The sequence below is a fragment of the Oryzias latipes genome, chromosome 16 (genome assembly GCF_002234675.1).
Source record: "Oryzias latipes chromosome 16, ASM223467v1".
In the NCBI taxonomy this organism is placed as follows: Eukaryota; Metazoa; Chordata; class Actinopteri; order Beloniformes; family Adrianichthyidae; genus Oryzias; species Oryzias latipes.
This window is the reverse complement of record NC_019874.2, coordinates 18,076,909-18,092,558: the sequence shown is the minus strand read 5'-3', so window position 1 is coordinate 18,092,558 and position 15,650 is coordinate 18,076,909. Positions and strand designations below refer to the sequence as shown.

General features: G+C 38.7%; 3 protein-coding genes across 4 annotated transcripts; 1 reads left to right on the top strand and 2 right to left on the bottom strand.

The window, feature by feature from the left end:
* Nucleotides 1-1,051: 1,051 nt before the first annotated feature.
* On the bottom strand, nt 1,052-4,488 carry LOC101172604 (acyl-coenzyme A thioesterase THEM4). 2 transcript variants are annotated; one of them, XM_004077886.4, is made up of 6 exons: nt 4,017-4,488; nt 3,225-3,402; nt 2,387-2,549; nt 2,015-2,125; nt 1,551-1,675; nt 1,052-1,463 (listed from the first exon to the last, which is right to left on the bottom strand). In XM_004077886.4, exons 1-6 carry the CDS (start codon nt 4,131-4,133, stop codon nt 1,420-1,422), a joined length of 738 nt encoding a protein of 245 aa, XP_004077934.1. In that variant the 5' UTR covers nt 4,134-4,488; the 3' UTR covers nt 1,052-1,419. The 2 variants fall into 2 exon arrangements, with proteins under 2 accessions (XP_004077934.1, XP_011483565.1); XM_011485263.3 differs by having other exon boundaries at nt 3,225-3,405; nt 4,017-4,487.
* Nucleotides 4,489-5,970: 1,482 nt separating this feature from the next.
* On the bottom strand, nt 5,971-7,764 carry LOC101172357. The gene is made up of 4 exons (XM_004077885.4): nt 7,257-7,764; nt 7,064-7,118; nt 6,852-6,969; nt 5,971-6,728 (listed from the first exon to the last, which is right to left on the bottom strand). Exons 1-4 carry the CDS (start codon nt 7,551-7,553, stop codon nt 6,695-6,697), a joined length of 504 nt encoding a protein of 167 aa, XP_004077933.1. The 5' UTR covers nt 7,554-7,764; the 3' UTR covers nt 5,971-6,694.
* On the top strand, nt 7,507-10,546 carry LOC101172681 (FK506-binding protein 4). The gene is made up of 5 exons (XM_004078132.4): nt 7,507-7,591; nt 8,158-8,578; nt 8,873-8,927; nt 9,125-9,239; nt 9,323-10,546. The coding sequence occupies exons 2-5, from the start codon at nt 8,285-8,287 to the stop codon at nt 9,525-9,527; spliced, it is 669 nt and encodes a 222-aa protein (XP_004078180.1). The 5' UTR covers nt 7,507-7,591; nt 8,158-8,284; the 3' UTR covers nt 9,528-10,546.
* Nucleotides 10,547-15,650: the final 5,104 nt, after the last annotated feature.

The following is a 15,650-nucleotide window of genomic DNA, read 5'->3' as shown; positions in this document are numbered from 1 at the left end:
CACGCACAAACAGCACACTCAGTCCGTTTTTCTTTTTTTTTTTTAAAAGCACGTATTTCCATCTGTACTTTACTGAGGTTAAAGATGTAAGGGGCCCTCAGACGACCACCAGACCTATACTGTGAAAAACTTGTATGCTCAGAAACCACAGATCAGACCAAACTATGTGAGAACTGAATTTAAATGGGAGTTTACGTGCGCAAACTGGAATGGTTTTTACCATAACAATTGATGCTTTAGTTAAATATCTAATTGTAAAAAAAAAATGTAAAAATAAATCATTTAATAACATTTTAAAGACAAACATATTGAAAAGAAGTGAATGTTTTTTCCTTAAAACTAAGCAAAAACAAACTTTTTTTTTTAAACCCATTCCTTCAGATGGTTTTGCCTTTAGGACTAAGAGCACACAGCAGTGGTGTGATCAGAGACACCACTGCTTTCACACAAAAAGCAATGTAAAAAACACAGGTGTTTTTCATAAGTATTCTATTATTAGCAATGTGGTCTGAGTGCGATGCCAGAGCAGCAGGAATCTGTGTGGTGCAGATGATGTTCATTATCAAAGCACTGTGTGGCGTGCCTCAGTCATATCTGAATGTAGATTCATGCTCCGAGCGCCAGAGTGAATAGCAGGTGCTGATATGACGATTTCAAGTTTAAAAGCTTTTTTTTTTGGTTTTGTTTGTAAGTCATGATACCCTCATAAGCGTGAAAAACCCATAGGTCTTATTGAAGTACAACCACATCCATCACATGGTGATATAACAACCGACGACCCCAGTGCAAAGATCAAAACAAATGTGCATCATTAAAGTCACGCTGGCTGTCACACATAGAGGGGGGAGAAATTTTGTTTTCTGCATTTGACCCACTGTCTGGGGTAGCAGTGAGCAGCAGTCATGCTCAGGTTCCATTTGGTGGTTCAACTCCCAAATGACAAAACTATGGATTTGATCCATAATATTTTAATCTCTGGGCGGACGCTGTACCAGTAGGACAAATGAGCTCATATGCAAAAAATACTAAAAGAAGGACAAATATAGATATATACTTATTGCAGTTTGTTTTCTGTTGCACCATGGAAGAGTGTTTATTGAGCTACTCCACAAAAATAAGTACAGCTCATTCATGTTTAAGGCCACAATATACCTGAAAACAATACAATTTTGTTCAACAATAAAATACACCTTAAATAAAGTTTAAAGATATGTGAAGTCAAAATAAAAGTTGGCAGAAACTGTTAATAAAATAGCATATAATTAAAAGCAAACAATGTTATATTTACATTCAATTTTCATTTTATAGAAAATATGTACATATTTCAAACCAAAAGGACACTTTTTTTTTTTTTTTACAGTGTCACACACACACACACACCTGTGACAGATTTGTTGTTTGTGGCAGACTGAAATGTTGTCACCCTTTCAGCAGATGAGCGACACTGATCGACACAAACAGTGCTGCATGAAAGAAAACAGCAGAGTGACATTGAAGGCAGCTCTTAACAGACAAGGCTGTTGTGTTGAAATTTGGGGAAATGCGTTTACCTGTTGCATCAGTGTGCCTCTTTGAGCCATCAGTGCTGGTCACTTTGCATGAAATATATAATTTTCTGCCTTCTGTTTTCTCCAGCGTGGACTCAATCAACACTGTGCTTCCCAGTGGGATGGGGCTTGGAATAAGAAAAACTGTTTGTTAGGTCGAGGTGACCCATAATAGTGAAGTCAAGACCAGAAACACTGAAAACAAGAGTCATCTGGGAGCTGTGGAATCACAATGTGTACCAAAATATTTCGTGTCAGTATGCTAAAGGCAGATCAACTTAAAAAGTTGTACAAACGGTAAATTAATGGAAAAAGCAGCTGCAACAAATACATAAATAAACTAATTTTTTTGAGGGCTCCAATGACTTTAAATTTTTGTTTTTCATAAAGAAAAGTAGAAGATCTGAATACATAGGATTCATAAGAAAAAAAACCCCAAAGATAAATTATATCACATCGTTTCATACCTGCGGTAGTCAATGTTGAGGTTGGCCGTCATAACTGGGGCAGAAATCGCAGATGCATGAGTTCCAGTCACTGTGTCAATCATGGTCGCTATTGCCCCCCCGTGGACATGTCTGGAATTACATCCAGCATGGAAAAAGAAGCCACATAAATTCATACTTACTGTGTGTTCTCATTATGGCAAATATGAAAAAACACAAGAAATGTCGGATTAGTCAGACACTCCAAACTACAGCAAATGACAGCAAATACTTGTTTGTGTTTAATTTGAGAGTTTGCTTCATTTCTACCTAAAAAGAATATGTTAGAAAACACTCATCAACTTTTATAGTGGTTTGATTCTAAAATCAATATGGCAAGAAAAGCTGTCTCACCCTGGAGGTCCTTCCAGCAAGTGTCCCGCTTGGAAAACGCACACACACCTCTCTTTTTCTTTGTTGATAAAGAGAACATATTCAAAAGCAGCACCAGGTTCACGAATGTTTCGGGTGAAGAGACGCGCTTTTGACTGGATTATTTTGCTCAGATAAACTCCACCTAATGTGACAGAAAAAAAAAGGATTGTTCGTTATTATATGAAAAGTTAACAACTTTCATGCTTTCTGTTTAACAAACTAAGACCAAGTGCATCTTTATAACCATCCTTATGTTTTTGCTTTAAAAAAAAAAGAAAGATCAAAGCAGCAGTTTTTGAATTCAGTAAAGTGACTCATAAAAGCTACAGTTCATTACTGTACATACATTAAAATTATTTGTTGTAAAAGTTAGATTTTATATGCTAGAAACTTTTCTTTCTCCATTTAATCCTGTCCTAAAGTTACTTATCAGTCAAATAAAATAAAAAACAAGGTTGGCCAAAATCCAATGCAGGAAATGACAACAAATTGAACAAATTTATATTATCTGGTGTTCCTAACGAATGTTTGGGATTAATTTTTTTGTCTTGTAACTATAATATGCTTTGAATCTGATTAAATTTGCATGGTCAGTAAAACATTAATATCACAGCCCTGTGACAGTCAGGAATTCTTGTTCACAGCCATGTGAAAGCTTCTCTGCATTGTGTCTCTAGGTGCCTAAAAACTATGTCTAGACTAAAAATGTGAACAGATAATAATAATAATGATTATCAAAGTTCAAACTGTGCTTTGGAACATTGAAGTGCCCAAAGGATTTTTTTTTAAAAACAGACAAGAATCTTTGTTTCTGTACCTGTTGCATATTTAAGGGAACGGTTGTAGCTTGGGAGTCTCTTCCATTCCCTCCCCTGGTTCTCCTCTCCTTCTGTTTCTACGTCAGATTGGCCGTTATAAAATTCATAGAGTCGCATCATCTCTTCCCCCCATGAGGAGTTGGGCAGGCTGAAGTCCCTGGACTTGGAGAAGAGCATCTGCTGGAGATTTAAAAAAAAAATGCTTTCAGACCTTTCAGATAAAGACATTGTTACCTGAAACCACAGGACAGGACTGAGCCGACGGACTGGATTCCTAAAATTGCACATAGTTGTACAGATGCTAAGTGTTCAGACAAAACATGAGCTATAATGATATAGATTTGTGGCTCCAATTTCATGTATTTTCAGCAATTTGTTTCTCACCTGGTTTCTTTTTGACTAAATAAAAATAAACATTATATTTAATATTTAAAGATTAATACATATAAAGTAATAACATTGTTATTTTCTTAATATTTAAAAAAAGAAAGAAAGAAAAACAGAACTAACAAAGAGCAGTAAAATAATGATCAAATTTCACAAAACATTGTAAATCAGTGTAGTTCTTAGATTTCTATGCCATGGACAATATGAACTCTGTCTGTCTGTGTGCAGGGATCTCAATGTCCCAACAGTCAACCCAACATGACGCTTGAGCTGCAGCCATTCAGAGGCCTTAACTTAACCTGTCATAATGTGGCGCTGGCGATTTCCACAGACAAAAGCCCATTCTAAAAGATGACATGCGTTGATTCCAGCACTTTCCCCGAACAGCTGATCGTTCCACTCACCACCAGAGTCCTGGCAGGAGGAATGCTGCTGCTGTTGCGAGGAGGGCACGCGGGTGTCTTCATGAATGGAACGAGGCTCCCACAGCCTCCGAGTATTCTAGCGAGGTTCCTTGCCATCTTTGAAGGAGTGAGCGAGCACCGATTGTTTTTTAACGCTGCAACTTCTCGAAAAGACGAATTGTTAGTAGTTTTCCCCCCAGCTATTGACGTTTGTCCTTCGAAACGTCCAACGCTTCGTTAGCTAAACCCGTTATGAAATACTCTTGTTGCATTACAAACGTATCAGCTGTGAAATACCTCTTGTACATATTGAACACAGGAGTGTGTTCTGCGGCAGAAGATTGCAAAAATACCTCCTACTGGATTTCACTCAGTTAAATTAAGCGGTGACTTTCATGTGTCACGATGACAAACACTTCATCCAGCTTCCTGCCGGCAAGAGGAATCAGATTGCGTCACACCCACGTGATTGATAGCGTGCATTGTGATTGGCTGTAAATAATTGATCACATTTCCGGTAATACCCACATTGTTATGGTAACGATTGATAATTTTTTCACACCAAAAGGAGGACGGAGACGGAGTTTTGGGGTAAAACTCCGTCGTACATATACATGTACATATATTTATTTATTTTTGTTCATTTAGTCCTAAAAAAAAATCAGTGTCTCTTGAAATGAAATAACTTTTAAGACAAAACAAAAACCAAAAATGCCACAGTTTTAAAAAGTATGATCGTCTACAAGACTTTGTATCTATAATTGGGGCCTTTTTTTGTATGAATAATGCAGCATGGCACAGGTGACCAGTCCATGCCACTACTGGGGGGTTATAGAGGCCTGTAATCCTTTGGAGAGGCAAGCAGTTGATTTTCTGAGCTAAATACAGCAGCTGAGCAGCATTATGTCAAGGATGGATGAATGGAAAGTTTCTGTAAATGCAAGAATTATTGAACTTATAAATAAGACAAAAAATAGAATAGATAGAAAAAAAACAGAAGTATCCACAGTGTGGCAGTGTCTGCCTTTACAATGATGAAGAAACTTAATTTTGCTTAGGGATGTCTGTGTCTTGTGGAATTAACCCTTGTGCTATCTTAGATGACTCTACCCTTACACTGAGATGTTCTCCCTACCATGACAAAGATAGATAAAGGTGGAAAGATTTCATGTAATCCATGGACACCAGTGAAGTTCACAAATCATTGAAGAAAAAAGGTTCAGCGCACTGCCTATTGGGTCTAGTTGACCCAACTCCCAATATTAAAGTGTCTAGGATGGCACAAGGGTTGAGAATGAAAGGAAGTGTTTCAAAACTTCAAACTTTTATTAGTATCTACTACCTTTACTACTATTCATGTTCATTTGCCATTTTCTCCTAAATTGAAATATTAAAGTCCTATTAACCTCATATTGAAATTACAGAAATCCACACAATGAATTAAAGCACGATAAACATTATGCATTCAGCAGTTTAACTGCGTAAACAAAGTTTAACCAAAGATAAAGCATTTCAAATAAACAAAATCAATACATTAAAAGATATATATATTACAATACAATTCTCTGGCAGGGCATCTTAGAAGCAATTTCTTGTAATTCTTGTTTTTATTTATTTTATTTCATTTTCTTACCCACTGCTTTTAAATTATTAATCTTTTTATCAATTAATCTTTTTATTCTATTGCTATTTTTATTGTTTTTAATATGTGTATGTTTTATGAGTGGGCAGATGGCCAGTTTTAAATTTTTCCTCAGGGATTATTAAACACCTTTTCTATTCTATTCTATTCATATATATATATATATATATATATATATATATATATATATATATATATATATATATATATATATATATATTTTTTTTTTTTTACTTGGCTGTTCTTAAAGGCATTTCCTGCCACTTCGTGATCATTCAAAAATTAACTTTTAGAAGCATATAGAAAAACAAGTGGGTTTGTTTGTTTATTTTATTTCTGAAAAACTGTCAGTCTGCACAGGTGAGTTTAAGTGCAATGAAAACCCAGTAACGAGAAGAAAACATAATTACCTTTACAAAGTTTTTAGGTATGACAAACAGAAAAAGGACAAACTAGCAGATACACCTTTTTAACATGTTTTTTTTTTTTTCATGAAACAATATCAGAAACCATAACAGTCAGAAACTGGTATTACATAAAAGCCACAAAGAAAAATGTCTGTTTTTATTTATCACTCTCAATGCATTCATTTGATGTTTTTAGCATCTAAAATGATGCTTTATTTCCATAAAATAAAACATACAAAAGATCAAGGTTAAGCTGGTTTTCACAGGAGACATTCTGCATATCCTATAGTGATCCACACAAGGGCATCCAAACTATGCTAAACATGAACCCTATATAGCTCACATAGACATTGTGAACTGTGCATGACAGCCAGGGTCACGGATGCAAAGAATTACAAAATTATTTAACAAAATAAGTCCTACAAAACCAAAAAGGTCACCTTTGAAAATAATACAAACAGCCATGTCCCAATCTCAGAAGTCTCTCTAATTGATCCATGAACGTGATGTTGATCAACCCAGTCCTCATCACTTAAGAAAATAGGTAGGATCTCTATGCCATCAGTGAATTTCAACAGTATGTTCAAAGCTGGTTTATTTGATAACTGTCCAAGTTGACTAGGTTGACTTCATTTGGGTTCTTCAAAAACTCCACACAGCTTCCTAAAGAAATAAAATGAAGAACAAGAAAATTAAGTTAGGATTTTAAAGACATCCTCCATCATTGCCAAAACATAATTTTTATTTTTTGTTGCTCCTGATGCAAAAAGTGCTTAAAGTTCTTACCGTGCTTCTTCCTTGGTCATATCTGCATAAGCACATAGAGCTTTGTCTCTGCTTAAAACCTGCTCCTTTAAAGACCGAATTTCTTCTTGGGCTTTGTTTTTAGCCTCTTCATGGTCAGCTGGGGGAAAAATAGATAGACCAGGGAAAAACAACTTTCTTTAGTTAATCCATAAAAAATAATAAATAATCAAATTCTTATTTATCTGTCTTACTTTTGAGTTGAGCTAAGTTTTCTTCCAGCTCTGCCTTCTTTTTGTCGGTTTTGACCTAAAAATGAAACATGGGGAGATACTTGTAAGCAGTTAAGATGCAAATATTCACATGGGTCTATTAAAAAGAAGAAAACAATATAAGAATGTATTTTTGCAGGTTTATTTATAATACTAACTAGTCATTGTGTGTTACCTTTTCGCCATTGCAGGTCTCCAGAATTTTCTCAGCTTCTTGTAATAACTTCTCCCCCTCTGCCTTCTTCTTCCTCAGCTCCTCCACTTTACTGTTGACCTTCTCCAGCGTTGACCTGATCTCGTGGATTTTGGTTTTCATTTCCACGATGGAGGCTTCCTTTCTCTTAATTTCGACCGAGCTCTCCACCATCTGGTTCCTCATGTTGCGCAGGTTCATCTCCTGGCGCAGGGTCTGGAAGATCATGGCTCCCATCACGGCCACGCTGATAAGAGCTAAAACGACGACGACCTTCATCTCGGAGGGTGTTTGGGGGTAAAAGGTACAGAGCGCAGGTGATTACTCCGCAGATATCCGTCCGTCGTTCCGCAGGTTCATTCTCTTTCCTGGATGGTGATGTCAGCCTGATCTACCTGTTCAACCTGTGGGGCGTGACGGTCCTCCTGCTTCTTTGTTGCGCCGGCTTTTTTCGTTGTTTCCACCATATCTGCAGAATATGTTTCCACTTTATGTATTTTATAAGTAATTATATAGATATATACATATATTTTAAATACATTTTAAATCCTTGTAGCGAACCTTCTGTTTGTTTTAAATAAAGTTTTAAATAAAGTTTTGAATTGCAAAACTGTTTGGGCTAATTTAGCAGATAAGCTAGCAGATATTTAGGTTATTTTCACTTATTAATATCAATATTTCAGATAAACTCAGAATTTATTACTTTTATAAAACTAGACTGAAAGTCAGAAATGTGTGAAAGTATAACAGGTGTCATGTCGGCCTCTGAGAAGGAAGAGGGCGTTTCAAATCGGTAAGCCGTGCCCCAGCACAGGGCCAGCCAGCTACAAGTGCAGGTGAATCACCTGCTGTCCGAGCTCCAATGACTTTCGTTTGCTAACAGGGAGGAGCTCGCTGACACCCGCATGGAAACATAGGAAACCGCCGCTGCAACAGGTAGACCTTCAGCTAACACAACTCCAGCGTCGCTAACCGTTTCGGAACCATCTTCCAAGTTCTTCCTGCACGCCATGAAGGTGCAGTTTGTGATTCCCATGACCCTCATGGTGTCGGTTGCTTTGGTGGGGGTGATGAGAATGCGGAGGAAAGACCACGAGAAGGACGACAAGCGTGTCAGGTTTCAGGACATCAAGTTGAAGGTAACCAACGACGTGCTGACGGATTACCAGAATGAGATGGCGGAAAAGCAGCACACGAAGGAGAAGATCGAGGGCGAGCAGAAGACCCTGGAGGAACAGGTGGTCATCCTCCAGACCAAACTGGACTCCACAAAGGGATCCGCCAATGAGTGCCAGGGCAATCAGGTGGGCCCATGGGGAATAATTCAGGCTCAACAAAACAAACCAGACATGTTTTCTGACAGGTGTCACTGTTCTCTGCACATACTGGAAATTCCAGCTCGTCTTATTTGTGTTAAACTGGTGAAAGGTGGCTGGTCCTCAGCCATGATTTAACTGTGTCAAACCAAACATTTTTTATTTATTTAACAGGTGCATCTTTGGTTTTTGTTGAAGTTTGGTTTGATCAACTGTCATTTTTTGTTAGTTTGTTTACTGAACCAAACACTCCATGCAAACTGTGATATCTTCTATTTGCAGAAATCTTCTCAAGATCAGCTGGCAGTAACAGAAACTGATATGAATAAGCTTAAAGGTAAGGTCATAAAATGTAATTTATAGATATATAGATATATATATCCAAACCTGCTGAAACCAAAAATTATTTTCTTCCAACTCGTTTGTTTTTTTTTTTTCTCTTCCAAATACTCCGTCTCACATTGATGAATTGTTTAATCCACAGTGTGCAGTTGTTCTTTTCACTTAAAGATGCTCTTGTCACAAATCTCGCAGATGAAGCCGAGAAAGAAACGGGGGTCTGGAAGTCAGAAATTGCTGCATTGCAGCAGCAGCTTGCAGGACCAAGCGCTGTTTGCAACTTTTTGAAAGAAGCGCCAGAGGCAGCGAGGTATAGTTACCTCCTCTCTGCAATGAAAGAGTTAATAATATTTGTACTCACTGTGTTCTCTACTGATAATCTTTTCTTTTAAGAAATATGTGCCCTAATAAAGAAGCCCCCAAGCAAGAGGCCCCTAAACAAGAGGAGGCCCCCAAAAAAGAAGAGGCCCCTAAACAAGAGGAGGCCCCTAAACAAGAAGAGGCCCCCAAAAAAGAGGAAACCCCTAAAAAAGAGGAGGCTCCCAAACAAGAAGCAAAAGCAGAGGTCCCAGAGCCAAAGAAAGAGGCCAGAAGATGAGAGGACCCATAATTGAAGGAGTTTGCACTTTACAGGATATCCTAGGTTCAAGCAAAGACAGTAAACGTTTATATTTGTCCACTAGAATGCTTACAAGATCAGTTTAGTTTTTTTTATAGAAGATGGTTAAATGGAAAAAGAAGAATATGTTACATATTTACGAATGTTAGAGTTTACCAGGTTGCTGCATGTTTGTGCAGAGGCAGACTTCAAGTTTAATGTCATTATTATTATTAAAGGAAAATTCTGTACAGCTTGAATGCATAATAAGGTGGTAGAGTTTTCCACTCTGATTGTGCCTTATTTAGGAATTCCATTTAGGACATTTTTCCATGGTAACCAGGTCATTTCCAAAGAAAATAGTATTTTAACTTTGGTTCTTGATCAGTCTTCACCAAGCATTTAGTGCTTGCAAAGTTTGTTCACCACACACTGTACTGCATTTATAATGTGTAAAAAATAAGGAGAGCCAAGGCATCTTCCTTAACCATTTATTAATTTGAACTGAAATCTTAACCCTAGGCCACAATTGGAAGGACGACCATTTCCTATTGGAACTAGAAATATGATTCAAATAGGAGCAAATTTAACTCTCAATATCTTAACTGGAAAAATAAGGCTTCTGACCGACTAGAGTGAAAGGACAGTGGAGCCTTGATCTTTATGATCACACTAAGTGTTTAATCTAGCATGTGAAGTCTTTTTCTTAAAATTTATTTATTTTTATTTAGGAGAAGAAACAATGCCAATGTGTGATGGTAGTTGTGTGTTGGGAAGAAATGGTAGTTAACAAATTTTCTTTTACTCCCCCTTTTTCTTTGTGGACAATTTGAGATTATAGTTTGGTTTAAGGTTTCTGAAGGCTACTTGTTTCCAGGAAGTACACAGACAGGAATGTACTTACTTGTTTTAAACAGTGGTTTACTTGTTTTGTAATAAGAGTTTTTTCATTCTAATTCTGAAGTGCTATTTTTTTTTGTTGCTGCTTCACTTTATCAATAAAAAAAACATGAAAAAAGGCTGGACTTTTCTGATACATATATATATTTTTTAACTTGTTCTGTCGAGCAACTGAGCAAACAGATTAGAGCTGAAGACCTTTTGTGTTGGACAGGTATTACTATCACAAAAATAGGTTATATAACTTCTAAAAACCAGAGTGTAAATTTGTATAAACCCCTTTTTGTTACTTTATTATTTTTTTATTTCTTTGTACATTTAGTGTGGGTGGGGAGGGAGAGGGGAAGAATGTGAGGGGGGTGGAAGAGAATAAAAGAGTGGTGGAGAATGTGGGGGATACAAGCGCTGATTTGGCGTATGGCGTATACTTATATAGCGCCTTTCTTCCTACAAGGACAAAGCGCTTTACAGTCACAGACCCATTCACCCAGTCACACACACATTCACACACACAGTCACACACTGGTGGTCGCTCCGCTGCCAAACACAGGCGCCCGCCTACCACCAGAGGCAAGGTGGGGTTCAGTGTCTTGCCCAAGGACACTTCGACTCATGGGCGTGCAAGGCGGGAATCGAACCTGCAACCTTACGATCATGGGACGACCGCCCTACCGCTGCACCACGGCCGCCCCGATTTGAATGAGTTAATATTTTAAGCTGTGTAACAATTATACCAGATCTGCTGGAAAGACAGATATTACATCAAAGATGAAATTCTTACACGAAGATGAGCGGCGAAGATGAGCGGCAGACGCCCCTCCCCGACCCCACCGATGTATGGTGGTGTGGGTGTACTGTGTGTACCTGTCTGCAGGTAAAATAGGAGGTCTCCAGTGTGCAAGGCCCTATCGCTGCCAAGCAGTGGAGCCCCCCCAGTCTGGGGTCCCTCTGTGATTGTTGTGTATTTGCTATGTGTGTGGTACTAACATGCAGTGTGTGTGTCTAAAGTGGAAGTTAAAATTGTGGGGCAGACCAGTGAAAGATGAGCACGTTTCACCGTGCCCCCCTCCACCAGACCATCCCCACAAGGCCCTAGATGAATCAGGGTGTCTAATATGCGAGTAAAAGTGGAATGGAGGGCGGGCGCCGACGGGATCCCAGAGAAAGACACCCCCAGTGAGACCCGCCAGCATGTCCCACCCATCCAGTTCCCGGAGCCCTACGTGCCTGTATGGAACGTTTGTTTGGATGGGAACGGGGATGAGAAGGCGGATGGGCACAACCTGGGGAAAAGGGGCAAGAGGTCCAGCCCCACCATTCATGCCCTGACTTCCCTAAGGGACTAGCACCCCCCCACCACCCCAAAAAGAAAACAAATAAATGTTGAACCAAAAATAGATTAAAATAAATAAATAAAGGAATAATAACGATAATAATAATGATAATAATAATATTAATAATAATAACGATAATAATAATGATAATAATAATAATAATAATAACAATGAAAGAAATAAAATGAAATGAAGAAATACATTCAAAAAAACCAATGAAGCCCCTTAACCCCTGCCGTGGATGCATCGCCGACCCCCGGGGGGCCAGGCCAAGCGCCAAACAACCGGCCGCGGGCGAAACACCGGCCATGGGAAGCCGATTTTCCCTCTCATGACTGCTTTCCCGGCTTCCCATAAAAGGCATGAGGAAATTCCTGAGTGGTCATTGTTTTGTAAATATGAGGACTATTCTTTAGCGAAAAAGTCGATAAAGTTAGGGTCTCTGAGTAACGATGTATTGAACCTTCAGCTCCTTAATGAAGATGGTGATGTTTTGTTTTTTAGAGACAGGGAAACCGGTGCGTGGTCACTGATAGTAGTGCTTCCGTAGCTATGCTCAACAAAGAGCTGTTGACCAAGAAATAATCTAGCCTGGAGTATGATTGATGAACTGTGGAAAAAAAGGTATGAGCACTCCTTGCGGGGTGGAATGATCGCCAAATATCACAAAGACCATCTGATTTGGTAGAGCCAGGGGGTGACATTTGGGTCGCGGTGAAGCGACCTGATACATTTGTGAAGTAATTTTTCTGTTGTGTGGTTTTATGTCTTTTGTGTGTTATCAATTCACTTAGTCTATAATAAATATACATTTGCACTTTACAAGCATCTCTTTTACTGAAGATTATGAAAATTACACAAAACAAAAGTTTACTCATCAATAATGATTAAACAAATCCTTTGTTCAGTCCACCGTATTTATTGACATTATTATCTGTAATTTGGGAAATAGTTCTGTTTTAATTATAGGCAGCTCATTCAAAGGATTGGTAAAACAGAAATACACTTAGATGCTTGGGAGCCACTGCTGCTCGTGTTTTTCTTATTTCTCTGCTTCAGCAAACCTGATTTAAATAAGTGTGACAGTGTCTGACCCTCAGCCTTCTGCAGAGCTAGTGAGCTCTTGGGTAAGGTGTTGGGTAAGGGAAAATTGGAAAAACCAGGATCACGACATGTCTGAAAAGGAACATGGGTGCAGAAGGAAAGTGAATTTTCTTTTTAAAACGGAACACCAGCAAATAGGTACTATATAATGAAATGATAATATATTTAATTGTCAATTTCTGAAAAAAAAACATCTAAAATTATGTTTTGGGAAATAGTTCTGCCATTGAAGCAACACAACAAAACAGTAGAAAAGGATAAATGAAAAACAGTAAAGATTTTAAAATCAGATGCTGGACGCACCCCCAAAAATACAAATAACATTAAAGTCCCCTCTGTGCTCTGTCACCTTAAGATGGCGATGGGAAGTTAAGAGGCAAAGTGATCATAGTGGTCATACTGCATGCGGCAAATGGTTCTACTAGAGTGTCCCATGGCAGGCAGGTCTTAGGTGAAAAACCGGACTCAGATAGGTTCTGTTGAACCCCATCTGCTCCCAGACTGGAGTCCCATTGTGAAGCCAGCCCAGGACTGAGGCTTGGAGGCGGTTTACTTTCATGGAACCTGGCTGGGGTCAGCCAGTGCCAGTAGTGGTTGTGGGGGATTGCTCTCTGAGAGGCCCACCACTGGCAGGAAGGACCAAATAAGGCACGGGTCCCTAAATCCAGGCCTCGAGGGCCGGTGTCCTGCTGGTTTTTCCAGAAACCCTGCCTTATTTGCTGCAGATTACCTGGATCAGGTGTGTTTAGCCATTAAGAAGCTTCAATGGCAGGTTGGTTGGAAAACATGTAGGACACCGACCCTTGACCCCTTGATTTGAGGATCCCTAAAATAAGGGCTGGTGCTGTATTATCTGCGTGTCAGTGCTTCAAATCTAATCCATAGAGATTGGGATCTTACTGAATGGGAAGGATCTTATGTGAGTGGGTGAGCAGTACTGGCTAGAGCTAGATGGGCTCTGAAACCCAGCTCTTCCAGAGAGGTTGTACTTTCTTCTACTCTGAAGTTGCCATGCTCGCTCATCATATGTCTAGGTTCACCTCAATGAACAAGAGGGTCTCGTCCCTGCACATCTGGGTTGCAGTAGTCCCAATACAGCAAACCACAAATCGGGTGGAAGTTGCTAAAAATATGAGACGAAGGAGTCTAACGAGTCTGACAGGTTTGGAGGATTTCTGAGGCAGCTGAGAGGAAACAGCAGTCTGAGTGGCATGCAGCACGTTACAAAGACAAAAACCCAGGTCTGGGAGGAGTTTGGAGAGGCTATGAAAAGGGACTGTAAACTGTTGACCCCGACTGCGAATGACATAAAAGTGGTTCAAAAAAGAAACATTTAGGACAAAAAACAAAGTTGAACACCTGCTGGAGTTTTTGTGTTTGGATCAAAACTCATACTTTTTTTTACAAATAAATGAATTCGGATACATTTCAATTTGTTTCTGCATATAAGTTTACCTAAACAATCTGGTCCTGCAAGTATTGCTACTCATCCATCTAAAAACTAAACTTTGACTTCCTCCCTGTGGCAAAACTGACAGTGACAGTAACATGAATCACTTCCTGAACTGTGTCAGCAGGTAGAAAAAAAGCCACTGGGTTTGGTGTCTGAAAGACAGATGAATCTAAAGCACACAACTCTATAATTATGAGCTTCATGACAGTAGTTGAATGCATTTCAAAGTTCACTAAATTGTATTAAAAACTGGTAGGTGCCAAATTACATTTATGTTTAATCTCAGGATAAATAAGGTATGTCCAAAGTAGAAGCTGTTTGATAATCAGTTTGGCCTTCAAATCTCTTAAAGTAGCAGGTTTTATTGTGTTTTGACCCAAAGGTTGACTATTACAAGGATAAAACCTGAAATTCTGCAAATTAGGCAGGTCACCTAAACTTATACAGTGTTTTTTAAATTTAATGATTTTCTTAACGTGTGCCAGTTATCTATGAAATTCAGCACGATTTAGGTTTTACAGGACGACAAGCTTGTGTGAGCCCAACCTGAGACACTTTAAAAGCTCAGAACCTGTTCCTATTTCCTTTTCCAGATGAAGATTTTGTCTTTTGTCCAGCGCACTGAGTTAAAGAGGATTTTCTTCACAGAATGTTTGGGGTTTACTGCGGATTGTTGGGGTTAAATTAGTTCATTTTCTACCTTTTTCTTACTTTGGTGGGGAGGGTTGGGAATGACCAGTAGTATGCTTGGTCCAACATCAAAAAAGGTCACTCTTCTCGAATGGATACATGTAAATAGGTCAGCCTATGGACTACAGATCATGAACGAAGTCAAGTTGGTTTGGCCAAATAATTGATATTTGTCAATCTTTGGTTCATCAGCCTTTAAATACTCTGCCCAACCTGCTGAACTGGTTGAACTTGTGGCAGACGGGAAGAATTGCTTTGTTTAACTTGAAACATTTTTTTGTTTGTTTCAATCTTATGGTGCTTGAGTTCTCTAAAAGGTCTGCATCAAGCAGAAACTTCCCATCTTTATCTACAAAATAAAAATTAAAAAAATTCTAGAAATTACTTTCTACAACAAAATGTCATAATATGTTTTGGAAATGAAGAGGTTTTATTTTATGTTGTTCAATTCAAAGCCTATATGTCATTAAAATACTTTTGTTATTTTTTTGGGGGGTTAGAAAACCAATGGTTGATGACTACCTCTACCTCTGCACCACAGCGGCCCCATGAAGTGTGATATCCTTGATACACACTTCATGGGTTTGTTGTAGGACAGGTGGTTCTACTGATTAAAGACATAAAAGGAAAAATGAGTATGAA